Here is a 14,263-nt window from a genome sequence, read left to right on the forward strand (position 1 = left end):
CTGACTTAGTCTGGTGAACCCTTTAAAAGAAGGTGCATTGTCAAGGATTTGCTCCCACTGGCAGGAGGAAAATAACCTGTCGTATTTGGGAATCCATGGCAGGGAACTGACAGCCCCTTCAAGTTGCTTTAGAGAGAAGCTCCCGGCTAACCACCAGTAAGAAAACAAGAGCCTCAGACTTAGAACTGAAAAGAACTCAAATTTTCCACCAGCCAGTGAGACTCAGATGAGGATCAGAGCCCTGAGTGACACCATGAAATGGGTTTGGTGAGTCTGGGCAAAGGACTCAGTTAACCCACATCGAACTGCTGACACATGGAACCTGGGATAATACATTAGTGTTGCCCGAGCTCCTGAATTTGTGCTGATTTATTGCCTGGCAATAGAAAACCAATATAAGAGACTTTAATTTTCAGGGAAGGTTTATCCTGGTCAGTGACAGGAAACACTGTATCACGTTGAGAAATGAGGCCCTGGGACCTGAACACCTTATAGGAGTGAAGCAGGGATCCTGATGGAAGGAGGGTCAGTGTTGCTGACTCCTATGCTGTGGGCAGTGAGAGCTCTCAAGGACTGAGAGCAGGCCTATCCCTATTCATGTCCCTGTAGTTGCTCAGAAGGAAGCCCTTGCAAGTTTAGTTTTCTGGGCTCCAGGAAGCCTTTGCATGAGACAGGGCACCTAGGTATTCCAGATTTGAGAAAGTGAAGGTAAAGGAGGAGATGCAGTGGGATTAGTCAAGCAGTTTGTTAAATTAGAGTTGATGTCCAGGGATTGAATTTTCATGAGCTCCTACTCTCCTCTTAGTATAGGGAGATAAAGTGGTCAGCATATAGTAACCGACTTAAAACAGATAAATGCTTAAGCCTTATTGGCTTAGCACAGCCTAAGGTCATTTCTCCCACATGCTTAAAGTCAAACGCAGGCATCCTGTTTGGCAGGCACTCCTCCATGTGGTCTTTCAGAAGTCAGACTCCTCCCATCTTTCAGTCCTGCCCTTCTGTAGGGCCTCAAGTTCCCTATCCAGCCAGCAGAAGTTAAACAGGAAAGGTGAGGGATGGGAGGGAAGTTCTTAACGGCCATGCAGTAGGGGGTGTACATCTTCTCTAAACACCTTCTTCTGATGGCCCTAACTCAGCCACCAGGAAGCGGGAGGTGTAGTCCCTGCCTGGGCCCCTCCCTCCCACAAGCACCTCTACCCTGTGGGAGTGGAGTGAGCACAGATGTATTTCTCACATGGAATTTGAAATTTGGAGATGGGTTCCCCAACTACACAATTAAGAATCTCGAACAAGTTCTCGGGCCTGTTAAGTGGTGGTGAAGCAGGCAATCCAGGATCAGGAAATGCAGTTTGTTGAGCCAAGTCGGCAGTTTGTAAAGGACTCAATTTGGTGAAAAAAAAAAAAAATGGCACCAATTCCAGAAGATTGCCATGGAAACAGCAATAGAATCCTCTACAATGGGATTCTCTGACTCCTTTGTGTAATTGATCCAAATCCCTAGTAATGCCATCTTCATTGGTGGCTGAATACTTTTTGACAGTGTGTGTTTCATCTTGGGGTCTACTGAGCCAGTGATGGCTCTGAGAATCTCACGGAGTAAAAATTTGCCCTTGTATTTTTTGTTTTTCTTTTCCTCCCAAGATATGTGTGTGTGTGTGTGTGTGTGTATTTTTTGGGGGGTGGGGGACAGGGAGGTATACCAGGGATTGAACTCAACCACTGAGCCACATCCCCAGCCCAATTTTGTATTTTTTTAAAATTAGAGACAGGGTCTCACTGAATTGCTTAGTGTCTCACTACTATTGCTGAGGCTGGCTTTGAGCTTTCTATCCTCCTGTCTCAGCCTCGCGAGCTGCTGGGGGACTTGGGGTTACAGGTGTGCACCTTTGCACCCGGCCAAGATATTTTATACTATTAAATGAAAATAATTTCAAACTTAAACAAAAAGAAAGAATCCTGAAGAAAAGGAACAAAGGATAAATCTCAACGTCCAACTATATATGTGGTTTGGAAGAGAAATAATCTATGGGTGTGAGAAAACATCACAGTCCTAGTGTTGATAGAGGTATCGCAGGGTAGGATGATTACATGCTTCTCTCTTGCCAAAAGCTTCCAGGAGAAAAAGAAACTTGCAGCTGCTGAAATGTGATAGTTGTAAAGAACACGATATCAACAAGGTTGAGTGGTGAAATCCAAGTCATGATTTTGCAATGAAGTATAAAGCTTACATTATAGGAAGTTTTCATGAGGAAATTTTTGAGTTGATGTGCCAGGAAAGATCAAAGATATATTTCCTTTTGAATTAAGAAATTAGAATGTGTTTCCCATGTGTTGTGAAACGTTTTTGTAAGTCAATCCCAAAGTAGCCCCTACTTGAAATATGATCATGAGAGCTTGGAGCATGGACAGAGGGGATATCTCTGACCTTGTGCTGCCTCCATGGACCCATTTTCTGTGGGATTCTTGCAAGCCTCTGGCCTCCTCTCTCCGTGGTGCATTTCTGCTTTGCAGGATGGTGAGTTGCAGCACTTTTTGATGATACTGATGTCCCTCTTGAATAGAAAGGAGTTAAATTAAATTTTGCTTCTGGAAACCATCATATTAAAATCTCATTGCCATTAAGAAGTTCATAGTGTAGCTCTGGAGGTGCCATTTCCAACCAGATGTCTACATCTGCATGGAATATTCCTTTAAGAAAACTTTACAACATGTACTTCACTAAACACGTCATTCTACACTGTCTAAATCTATGCAATCCAATGTGATCGCCACTGGTTCCATGTGACCATTAAGTACTTGTGATCTGGCTTGTTTTAATTGATATGTACACTGGAGTTTGAAGATTTAGCATGAGATAAGGAGGTTCACAATTTTATGTGAATTAGTTGTTGAAATAACATATTGAAGATATTAAATATGATATATCATTGATTTTGCTTTTTATTATTTTATGCAGTTGTTAAAAAATATAAAATTAGGGAATTGAGGACACAGCAGAATTCTGTAGCACGTGTGAGGTTTAATCCCCATCACGAAGAAAACATTTAAATTACCTAAGTGACATTTGATATCTATGGAGCAGAGGTCTAAACCATTCTCTAGTGTATATGTGGTATGTGTGTTGAGATATAGTGACTTTCACTAAATTTTACCCGCTCTTTGTTATCATGTCCTTCTGTGTATGCCCTGGGACACTCAGCAGGCTCCGTCACACCAGTGAGTGAATTCATGTTGAATGAATTTCTGGCACGTTCTTACTCACTCTGTCATTTCATGATGCAGAGAAAATGACACTAGCCATTTGTGGGACCCTCAGGAATGTGGAGACCCTCTGGCAGGGGAGGCAGGTCTGGAGAGTCCACTGTGGAGCAGCCAGGCCATGAAGACCCTCCACAGGTTCCTGTGGTCAAGCCAGCTTCCCCATTAAACACCCATAAACCACTCGGTAGGTACCTGGTGTCCACAGACTTGCGGGCAGTCTGGCAGTTCTGCTAATCATTCACCCGCTTGGCTTCCTTCTCCACTACTGTGGGCAGATTCTGCTTTTTGTGGGAGATTCCTATCTTCAAAGTCCTGAGATCAGGATGCTCAGGTGTTAATGAACAACATAACATGTATCCTTGATGCCTGGCCAAGGCAGGGGCCTGAGCATTCCAGAGGGGACCTTAGTGGGTCTACTTGTCTGCACTTGCAACCTCCCATTGCTGTTGGGTCAGTTCTGCTTTTCTCTCCTCCTTTCTGACCACAGATGGCCTGCACATAGTGGCCAGGCACAGCTGGGGGAATGATTGTGGGAAAGAGGCTGCTCTTTTGCCTGCAAGCCACAGGTTCCCTGGTCTGGCCCTGATGATACCTGGATCCTATGATTTTACCAGAGCAAACCCAAGAACCAAGGAGAGCACCTGGGGTTCTCTCCTCCCTGATTAACATAGCAACTGTCACGGGCAGATTTTCCCCTTGAACTGCCTCCCTCTGAGCATTGGACCCTACAGTGCTTTCTAAGGGTTTGGAAAATTCACCAAAGGTAGGAAGGAAAAAGATGATCAATATTTCCCTCTACGTAACAACATCCATGCAAAATCAAGTCCAATATACTTTTTTTTTTTCGTTTGTTGAGGTAAGGATATGATTTTCAACAAATCAGGAGAGAACTGGAACTAGAACCCAAATGTATTTCCACTTCCTCATCTCCTTCCTTGTTAAAACCGTCTTTCTACCTCACTAACAGCAAGGGTCACTGCCAGGCTGTGGGGTAAGAGGTAGTTTTGAGTGTACCTTTTTCCAATATAGTTCACCTGCTTTTCCAACAGTGACTATACACTAAATAGAAATATCTAAAACTTAAAATTTAATGAGCAAAGTAGATCCCTTCAGAAGGCAGAACAAAGCTTTTTTCAGATGTGTTTGCATTCAATTCTCCAGTCCCACCAAATTTCTCAGTGGCAGAGGCAATCTGAATTATTGCCATCCTTAAGGGGAGATAGAGAAGTTTTAAGTTTCCTGGCATTAAGCACGCTTGAGAAAGAATAGGTGGAGATAGTCCCTAACTACGAAGGTTCAACCCAATAAACATAAACTTTTCAACTTTATGATATTACAAAAGCAACATGCATTTAGTAGAAACTGAATAACAGATACTGCGTTTTGATAGTTCCCTGGGCTACTGACACATATGGTGATTCTGCCTCAGATGCTGGATGGGGCCACAGCTCACAGTCAATTTCACAATCACAAGTGCAAACAATAGAACTCAACAATTCACTCGCTATCATCGTCAGTAGGTAGGCGGTATCAACTGCATTTTCTATTTAATCTGTTTTCATATCTGATGGGTTCCTTAGGATATAACCCTGTCCTAAGTTAAGGAATACCTACACTGGATAGGCTTGAGGGCTCAGGCAGTGTTGGGCATTCTGGTCTGTAAGTATGTACTACATAGGAGTAAACCCTCCTTCTTCCCATTGGGGCGCCCACAGTATGCTGTGCCTCGGCTCTGCCTACAACAGTGCTTGTAGTGAGGATATTGGTTTATGCAGAAGCTTGAAGTCAGCATGGTTCACCGTCTGATGGCCTTCCTGTTTCCTCAGGATCCCTACCACCCCCAGACACACTCCTATTCCCTGCACACTCTGCAACAAGCCCAGAACTATTAAGATACCCTATGAAGGCTTCACGTGCTCTTGTACCAGATTCTCCATCATCCCTTCTACCTGTGCTCACTGCCAGTTTCCCAACATCTACGACTACTCTTAGGTGCATAAAACATTAGTCAACTAGAAAAATGAAGCTGATGATGGGTGAGTTCACATTAAAATATCAACAGCCAATTTCTAGCTACATTGGTATCTACAGTTAAAGAACTATACCTTAATTTCTTGTGTTAGTTAAGGATGAATGTGAGTGATACAGCACATAGATGATTTCAGAAAAGGTACAGCTGCTTGGCACTGTGTGCACACCTGTAATCCCAGCTACTCGGGAAGCTGAGGCAGATGGATTGCAAATTTGAGACCAGCCTATGAAACTTAGGGAGACACTATCTCCCAATACAATATACAATGAGCTCATCAATAGAGCATCCCTAGGTTCAGTCCCCAGTATTGCAAAAACAAAACAAACAAACAAAAAACCCTCAAAAAAGTAGACCTTCCCTATCTGTGGAAGCTGGTGACAAAGTCTGTGAAAGACTGTTGCTGTGGAAGGTTGAGTGGATTGAGTGGTGGGCCTGACGTCATTTAAGTGACAACAGTAAGGAAGAATACGACTTTAGGTGTGAAGTACAAGCAAGGACAAATGGAAATGTAAGACCAAGACAAACTGGAGCCATCTGTCTCTCACGACCTCAGTGGCAGGCAACCTGCACAAGAATCAGGTGCTCTTCACGACAAAGAGAAGCTGGGGGGAGCAATAAGTCTGGGTGCTTCTCACACCTGGGGGCCCCCAGCAGGATCGTTAGAGAATGCGTGGGCTACAGTGGTGTCCTGCACTCCCACCTTCAGGGTGTACTTGAGCTGCTGCCTCACTTCCACTCCCAGGTTCTCAGGAACGTTTCCCTTGGAGTCAACCCTAGCATGAAGCCATCCAGGGAAGGGCATTCTGGGAATCTTGTTTTAAGTTATGATGACACACTACAAAACCACCATAGCCCCTAAGATCAATTTCAAAGGGTGGCTTTGGAGGTTCATTTACAGGCCAGTACACCTGTTACAGTGATGGGGGGCATATCTGAAGGTAAGGAGAGGAGGTGAAGGGAGCATTCATCATGGTCTGCAAGATGTGGCTGTCACAGAAGAATAGAAATGCCAGGGAGAGGCTAAGATGTACTACATGGCCACATATCCAAATGACTATAAATGTGTCCACAAAAATATTTGACTTTATGTTGGGACAAAAACCATGTCTCAGAAGTCCTGAAGGATCCTCAGGAGTTGCTGAGTGCCCAGGCTTTCTCTGGATACCCCAACCTGACCCCACTCCATTTCCCTCTACCCTTCTCCTCTGAGCACCAGGGAGGACAAGAGTAAGGAAGACATGGGAGACAGGAACCCATACCACTAGCAGCTCCTCAAGGGCTGTGGGGAGGAGCCCCTGAATGCCCATTTCACAGCTTCCTTCTTTGGTAGAAGCCAGGTTGTTCCCAATGTACCAGAGTGGGATGGAATAATGAGGCCATATTCTGGAAATGTGTAGGTCTGTCTCGAGAAATGTTTCCTCTCTGTGGGGAAGCAGAAGGTGGAATGAGGTAATAAAAGCAGGTGGAAGGCCATTCTTTCCAAAGCCCAGGACCTGAAGTGGCCCCACCAGGTGTGGCAGGCCTGAGTTCTGAGTCTGTACCTCCATGGGAACCTTTATTGGTCATGTATGTCCAGGTCTGCTTCTGGTTTTGTATGGACTGTATCAAGCAATAGTGGTCTCCAGAGCTGTGATATTCAACGACTCTCTCCTGTATCCTTTGTGGTCTCCTAAGAATAAAGGGAGATGGGCCAGGCTGTGGAAAATATCCAGTGAAGGTTTGTTGAAGATAGTGGCTGGCTCCCTCTTAGTGATTTATGAGATCAGCTGCACTAATGGAGCGTTGAAACTGATGAACAGGGAGCTTCCACCAAGGTTTCTGTACCCCAAAGAGTGGCAGCACCTCACCATGTTCTCCCTCCTCATACTCAATGGCTGTGTAGATGTCATGAGCAAGAACATGCTCCCTCAGAGGTGTGTGGTCCTAGAAAAAGGTGCCCTGGTCCTGTCTTTTTATGAGCTCCTGCTACTGATGGTGTCACATGCTAAGGGGTCCTCGGGGATTGAGCTGCAAGTTCATTATCTGCTCATCTTGGTGGTGTTCCTGCTATTGCTGGTGTTAACTGTAGAACTCTGGGCTCCTGAGATGTTTCAACTCTGGATGATGGAGACTTTGCTGATTCTGATCATGGGCTCCTGGCTGATACAGGCAGGCTTTATTCTGTACAGACCAGTCTCTGGTTACCCTTGGGATGATGATGACATGAATGACCTCATGTTTGTCACCACCTTTTTCTGCTGGCATGTGATGTTTGACGCCTTGTGCCTGTTTGGAATCTATGGCTTCTCTTACTTTTGGCATCGTTGTTGCTACCCCAGCTTGAAGATGATGGGGTCTAAAGAAGCTCCCTATCACAAGAGCACTCCAGAGCCCCTCTACAGGCTGTTGCAGGAAATAGAGCAGCCAGAGAAGGAAGACCAGGCTCCTCTGCTTGCAAAGAGCTCACCTCGAGACAAAGCCTAGAGTGCCTGGCACATACTTCACCCCATCTCCTCTTCCCCCATGGGTCCTCTCAGCCTCATGTGTGACATCCTTATTTTTGTTCCCCAATAAAGGTAACAGCCATAGAAGACAGCAGTTGGTGTATTTGCTGTCTCTGAGATATCACTGCTGAAATAAGGAGAGTCCTAAGAAAGGGATGCTTATGGAATTTGGGGAGAGGGAGGAAGAGGATCAGGGGAATAAATCAGCATGCAAGCAGAGCCACAAAAGAAGAGAATGCAATAGAAGGGCTTTGAAGGGAGGAGTCTCTGCAGAGGGTGCATTAGGTTCCCCCAGGTATTCCATCGCTGCTGCTTCTCCAGGCACCTGTGACTGCTTTTACCTGAGGAAATAAAGATTGATTCTGATAATTCAAAAATGGAATCATCCAAGCCTCATCCTGTTTCAGTGGGTATTGTGTGTCTCACCAATGGGATTTATAATGGATGTACACAGTTTGAAATTATGCCCTTTTTGCCTCCCCCCTCCTACACCCAACTTTTAAGGTTTGGTACATTTCAGAATTTTATGCAAAAAGTGACTTTAAAAAATAACTTGAATTTGCACAATTCAAGTTTTAATAGCATTTAAATGCTCAGTACTTTTTCAACTTCATTTTTTATTACTCTGTCGCCAAAGCATATCTCTTTCACCACTGCCACCCTTGTACATGTAATGTATTGGACACAATCTTTAGGTCTTCACAAATTTCCATCCCTTGCATCTCACAGAAAGTTACAGAAAGTCACACCTGGTCACAGTTTTGCCATCTGATTAGATATTCAGCATAAACCCCACTTGTACCTCCACCCCTCTGAACATCTCCAAGGCGGCCTTCTCCAAGAACTCTTGAATTCTCAGGCACTTACATCAAATCCACCTTGTTATTTTCCTCATACATCTGATTCACTTTGTTTTGTTCTGTTTGGGGAAATCATTTCCCTTGGGGAGGTTTTTCCTTACTGACACATGGGTAGGTGCATAGAGGGTAGAGACTTTGCTATATTTGGGTTACAAAATGTCCTAAAGTTTATGCCAACTATGAGACATAGCGATGCTTACTAAAGGCTAATTTGTTCCAGAACATCCCCCTGTGCCTTCTAGATCTGTTACAGACAAGTCAGAGGGTTCGTGAACCTCTGGGCCACACCAGCAGTCCTAATCTTGAGTCATCGCCTTAGTAATGGGCCGCTTTCTTCCTGGCTTTTGGGGATAGTAAAACCTAGTAACCTGTTTCCAAACTGTTTACTTTGATTAAAAAAAAAAAAACAATCTCACAACTGTTTCTATTGATTTGCTCTAGTCTCAGACCTGCCACGAGGCTGGACAGGAGTTCAAACGCAGGAGTGCTAGACCCAATTCTGTGACTGTGTCCCTCAGGCCATAGTGACTTTGACAAGGGAAATGGAGAAGGAAGTAATCCTCAAAATGAAATAAGGAGGAGGGAGGAAAGGAAGAAGAAAGGAAGGGTAGGGGGCAGTTCAGCCAGAAGGCCCAGGCGGAGGAAGCAGCATGGTGTATATGTGCTGGACACCCCTGAAGGGGGTGCTTATGTTACACTTGCTGTCCCACCCTCACCACGGCCCCTCGCCTCTGGGAATGAGAATCTGGCTTACTCTCAACCTCTGGCTCCGTGTTAGATCTCTGTGTTCAGATCTAAGTGAGGGCAGAGACCTGTCTGTGACTCAGCCTTCCAGCCATTGCACTTCCCTTTTATTCTCGCTTCCCAGACTCTGATCAACTGCCTTTCTTTGGGGTTCTCCTTTCTCTTCACCTCTCTTACACATTGATGACAGGATGAACAAGCACAAATGCTGTTAACTGCCCATTTCCAGGCACTTGAGGTCTCGTTTTATAAGGATAAACCTCTTATAATCATGCAACAATCCCAACATAATCTCTCTCAAATAGCCATGTAAACACTGCACTTGGGTATTATTAATTTACCTTATATAAGATCTAACAGAAAAGCCCTCCCCTTGGACAGTTAAGAAAAAACTTGCCAAACACCAGGCTTGGGGAACAAGTTTGTAATCCTCACAAAATTCCACCAGAGGGCACTATGTTCCCATAGCCTGGGGACAAGCAATTAGTTCTTCACTTCCAGTGCACAAGTCTCTTAAGAACCTGTTTTAAAAGTGGGAGAGGGCCAGGTGCATGGGTTACACCTGTAATCCCAATCACTAGGGAGGCTGAAGCAGGAGGATCCCAAGTTCAAAGGCAGCTTCAGCAATTTAGCAAGGCCCAAAGCAACTTAGTCTTAGTGAGACCCTATTTTAAAATAGAAAATTAAAAGGGCTGGGATGTGTCTCAGTGGTTAAGCACTCCAGGTTCAGTCCCTGGTACCAAAAAAAAAAAAAAAAAAAAAAAGTGTGAGGCAAAAGGAGGGCAGGAAAAGTACAGAAGCAGACTAAATATTGCCCAAGCATCCAAAAAACACCCTAGGGCTATTTCCCATTAAAATTTGGCACACAAAGGTGAAATAAACAGGGACCCAAATCAATTAATGGGGTTAGGGGTGAGGCAGGAAAGACTGGATCCAGTTGAGGATTTCTTTGGGAAAAGTACCAGCTAAAAGGCATTCTGACCCAAATAATTTTTTGATCAGAGTGCCAAATTCTCTAAACATTTTTTTCTTTTTCTCTTTCCACATTTTTATGGGTGCATTATAATTGTACTTAATGATGAGATTTGTTGTTACATATTTGTACATGCACAGACAACAACAAAATTGGGCTATAATTTCCTAAACTTTTAAAAAGCTTTAATCAATCTAGAGAACAAAGATATCTACATATGCATTGAGAATAGGAAATAAAAACGATCTAGGAAAATCCCAGATTCTCAAAATGAAACTAAGGAAAGATTATTACATGGGACTAATAATCTCCAAAGATTGCTTTACCCTACTGACTTGTGTCCATCCACCTGTGTGTGTGTGTGTGTGTGTGTGTGTGTGTGTGTGTGTGTTGCTGGCAATGGAATGCAGGGCCTTGAGCACATTAAGCATGTTCTCTACCACAGAGCTACACTCTAGCCCCTCCAAAGATACCTTCAAAGAGAACCGGCTACATAGCACCTATTTTCTCATATCTTAGTTATTCACAAAGAAAATGTACACAGAATGGTCACTATTCCAAAGTCACTGGGTAAACTGTAATATAAGACTTTGGGGTGAACTGGTCGGTCCCTGTACTCTGTACTTTCTTCAGTGGTTTGGTAGGAATTTCATTATTTTGGAAGTGGTGGCCCAGGAACTCCACCCACAGGCTAAGGACACTGAAAGAAGGGGACCAGAGAAATGCGCTCAAAGGAATGGCACCTTGGAAGTATATTAGGTTGTGGAATGCTGTACTAACCTGACTTCAGCAAGTTACAAGTTACCTAGACCTCAGTTTCTCCTCTTTAGGATAAAAAGGCATGAAAATCTAATGCCAGAACTGTATGGCTTTAATTTTCTCTATAAGACTTATTTCTCATGTTGTGAGGTAAGATGAACTTGACTTTTCCCAACTTTCCAAGCAGCTTCCTAATAAAGACAAGACTTAGGATAGAGCTCAAACAGACCCAAGCCTTCCATCCTAATGCACAGTGTGGCAAGTAGAGTGTTCCCTAAATTGAAATGATTTCAGTGAGTGTTCGACAAAGACTCAAATCAGGCTTAGGAGACATAGCTGAGGTTCAAATCTCAAATTTCCTTTGCTCAATTGAAGAGTATCAAATAATCAAGATACATAAAGAATAATTCTTGTGCTCAGTGGTTGGTTACTAAATTGAAGTATAATCTGGTCCTTCCTTCTATAATTGTGGAGAGTGAAGTTTGTAAGGTCACCCACCTATACCTTCTTCCCAAAATATGGCTTAAGAGTAATGCTATTAACTTCCAAAGCTGTTCTTCTTTTTTGTCTTATTATTTTATTTTAAGATTCAATTATGGTCTATTCTTTTGAAAAGAACTTATGTTGGTTTATTAAACAAAGAAAAAGTTGACAATGCAGGTCAGATTTTTAAGGGTGTCCCCAATCCTGACTTTCAGTTGTGCCCCCTTTTCACTGATTACCTTTGAAACAACAACACAGGCCCTGGAAAAGCCCTCTCAGAGCACTGGATTAAAGGCTTCAGACCTACAAAGTGAGAAGAGTTCTTTTAAGTGAGAAAGAAGTTGTAAGGTGAACTCAAAGGTAAAGCCCACCAAAGACAAGGCCTTCATTTCAGGCAGTAGAGCAACAGTGAAGAAATGTGCTTAATCCTGGGCTATGTCTGCAGATTTGGAATAAAATCTTCTGTAATATTGCTCTCCCACTCCACCCACCCCTGGGACAGAACAACTCCAAGAGAGAGAACCTAGCTTCAAAGCACATGCCCTAAGAACCCCCTCTCAGCTTTGAAACTGTGCACCCAGAGACTGAAAAGTTCATGAGTCCAAGAATCCTAATGTTCTTTTTATGGAGGGGTAGAAAATGGGGGCGGTGGCAATTTATGGAAGAAGGGGAAGAAAATCAAAGGGCAGCAGATACAGCGGTCAAAGTGGGTAAAACAGGGTGTTCTACTTTTTTACTTCTCTAAAAAGTACAGTCTGGTTTTCTGGGGGTGAACCAACTGAAGAACTTTCTTTTGCTTTTTCTTCTATCGCACACTCTAGAAAATTCCCTGCTCAGTCCTTGGACTTATCTAGGTTCTAATTTGGTTGATTTAAGCAAGTGTAGGACTGACGTAGGAGGCCTCTTGCTCACTCCTGAAAGAGTCAGTGGTCATGTATTATGTTCCTAACTGCCACAAGGCAGGCCCTTGGTCACAGGAAAGGATCAAAGCAAATCCATTTCCATTCTCGGAAAAGCAGCTCAAAGCACATGTTCTCTTGATGATGCCGCTGTCATTTCTGTGTGGTCAACAAACGTTTACTGAACACTCCCTCTGGATACTACTGGGGGATATGGAGATGACAGAGCTGCTCTTGGAGGTTAACATACATAGCAAGGGAAGTAGACACTCAGAAATGCAGAAACGCCACAAGATTAGAAAATTACATTTGTGCCTTCCTATTCCACTTTCTATTATGTTTTCTATCCCCATCTCAGGTGCTAGTAATGCCACAGAAAGCTCTGATTTACGCTTTGGCAGTTTGGCATCTGGAGACCAACATCTCGTAAAACAAGAACATCACTTTTCCCTTCCTCTGCTCCCTTTCCAACCAGTTCTGAAGACTTGGTAGAAAGAGTCAGAATGAGAACAGCTCACTTTGTTACCAGGTCTAAGCCCACCTTCCTTAAACCAAAGATGGAGCATTATACTAAATCAGAAAGTTGATTTAAGTCTCCTTAAATGGGAAAAGAAATACTCTAATCCCTTCACATTATTCTGGCCTATCATATATAATGTTTTCCAAACCTTTATTATGTTCCTGGCCCCAATCTCTTTTGTTAATGCTATCACAATTAATCCCTACAATTTATAGGTAGCTATTATTTTCCCATTTCATAGGCAAGAAAACCCAGGCTCTGTGTGGCTAAGTAACTTGGCCAACACAAAGGTGGTAAGAGGTCAAGTTCAGGTTTGAACCTAGGTTTGTCGGATCTGATGCCCTCCCTTTAACTAACATGCCATAATGTTTCAACTTGCAGCACTAAAATCTAACAAGGAATTTGCTATGTGAGGTGCCTTACCCAGTCCAAAATATATCAGAAACCTGTGTTAGAGATGAATACTGCATCTATCACTTGAAAGTGCTACAGTGTTCCACACACTTAAAGGGAAGGGATGGTGACCAAAGAAGCCAAGTAATGTGTGTGTGGTCACAAGCAACATTTCTTTTTCATATTTGTGGTACAAAACATAACCAGAAGAACAAACATTTTCCCTTCCTTTTCCAAGGGCACTGGAAGCATGAATTCTTGGTCATGAAAAACAGAAAATCACAGTCTCAAATAGTGAGGCTCCTGAAACACACAGTAAAGACCAGATATGACAGGTGGATTTCAGCCACTAAAAAAGAAGCCACAATCAGCTAATTGGAGAGCAAAATCAGGGAGAATTCCTTTAAGGAATCCTAAATTTCTGAAGAATTTTGACTTCTGAAGGGGCAGCAAAGACTTGGAAGGGGGCCTGGGAAGAGCTGGCAAACCTGCGGCTTTCCTTTAGCTGCTCTTACAGTAGTTTGCGGGCAGAAATATCACATCAGGTGGGTGGCACTAAAGGCCATTCTTGGCACCACTTCATTTTCCGGATATGGAAACTTGGGCCCAGAGAGTCTGCGACTTGCCCAGGGTCTCACTGAGGCAGTACTGGACAGGTCTCCTTTGTGGAGCCCTCCAGAAATCTCTGGAGTACAGAAACACAGCACTTCAGGGGAAAATAGGAAATCACAGGGTTCGTTCACTTTCCCAAGCCCACGACGGGACGAGGGACGAGTGCTCTTCCCAGCCTTGGGTGCCAGGTCTCTGCAGGCCGAGGGCCTCCCGCCCTGGCTGGGGCTTGCCCCCAGTGCTCCCC

At 43.8% G+C, this 14,263-nt stretch overlaps 2 protein-coding genes across 3 annotated transcripts in view; one reads left to right on the forward strand and one right to left on the reverse strand.

Moving 5' to 3' along the window:
• Positions 1-14,263, reverse strand: part of LOC144256815 (uncharacterized) — a 50,622-nt gene that overhangs the window by 34,903 nt on the left and 1,456 nt on the right. Inside the window, exon 2 of one of the 2 annotated variants that reach the window (XR_013344254.1) lies at positions 2,426-2,552. The exons of the other annotated variant lie outside the window; for it this stretch is intronic. The gene's annotated coding sequence lies outside the window, so the exon portion shown is untranslated. The remainder of the gene's footprint in view (positions 1-2,425; positions 2,553-14,263) is intronic. 2 annotated transcript variants of the gene reach the window in all.
• On the forward strand, positions 6,839-7,756 carry LOC113185626 (transmembrane epididymal protein 1A-like). Its single transcript, XM_026392837.2, has one exon. The coding sequence runs from the start codon at positions 6,839-6,841 to the stop codon at positions 7,754-7,756; it is 918 nt and encodes a 305-aa protein (XP_026248622.2).

This window comes from Urocitellus parryii, chromosome 9 (genome assembly GCF_045843805.1).
Source record: "Urocitellus parryii isolate mUroPar1 chromosome 9, mUroPar1.hap1, whole genome shotgun sequence".
Lineage (NCBI taxonomy): Eukaryota > Metazoa > Chordata > Mammalia > Rodentia > Sciuridae > Urocitellus > Urocitellus parryii.

Excerpts from the sequence above, each read along its gene's own strand:
- LOC113185626 (XM_026392837.2), top strand. The coding sequence starts at position 6,839 with ATGGGAACCTTTATTGGTCATGTATGTCCAGGTCTGCTTCTGGTTTTG.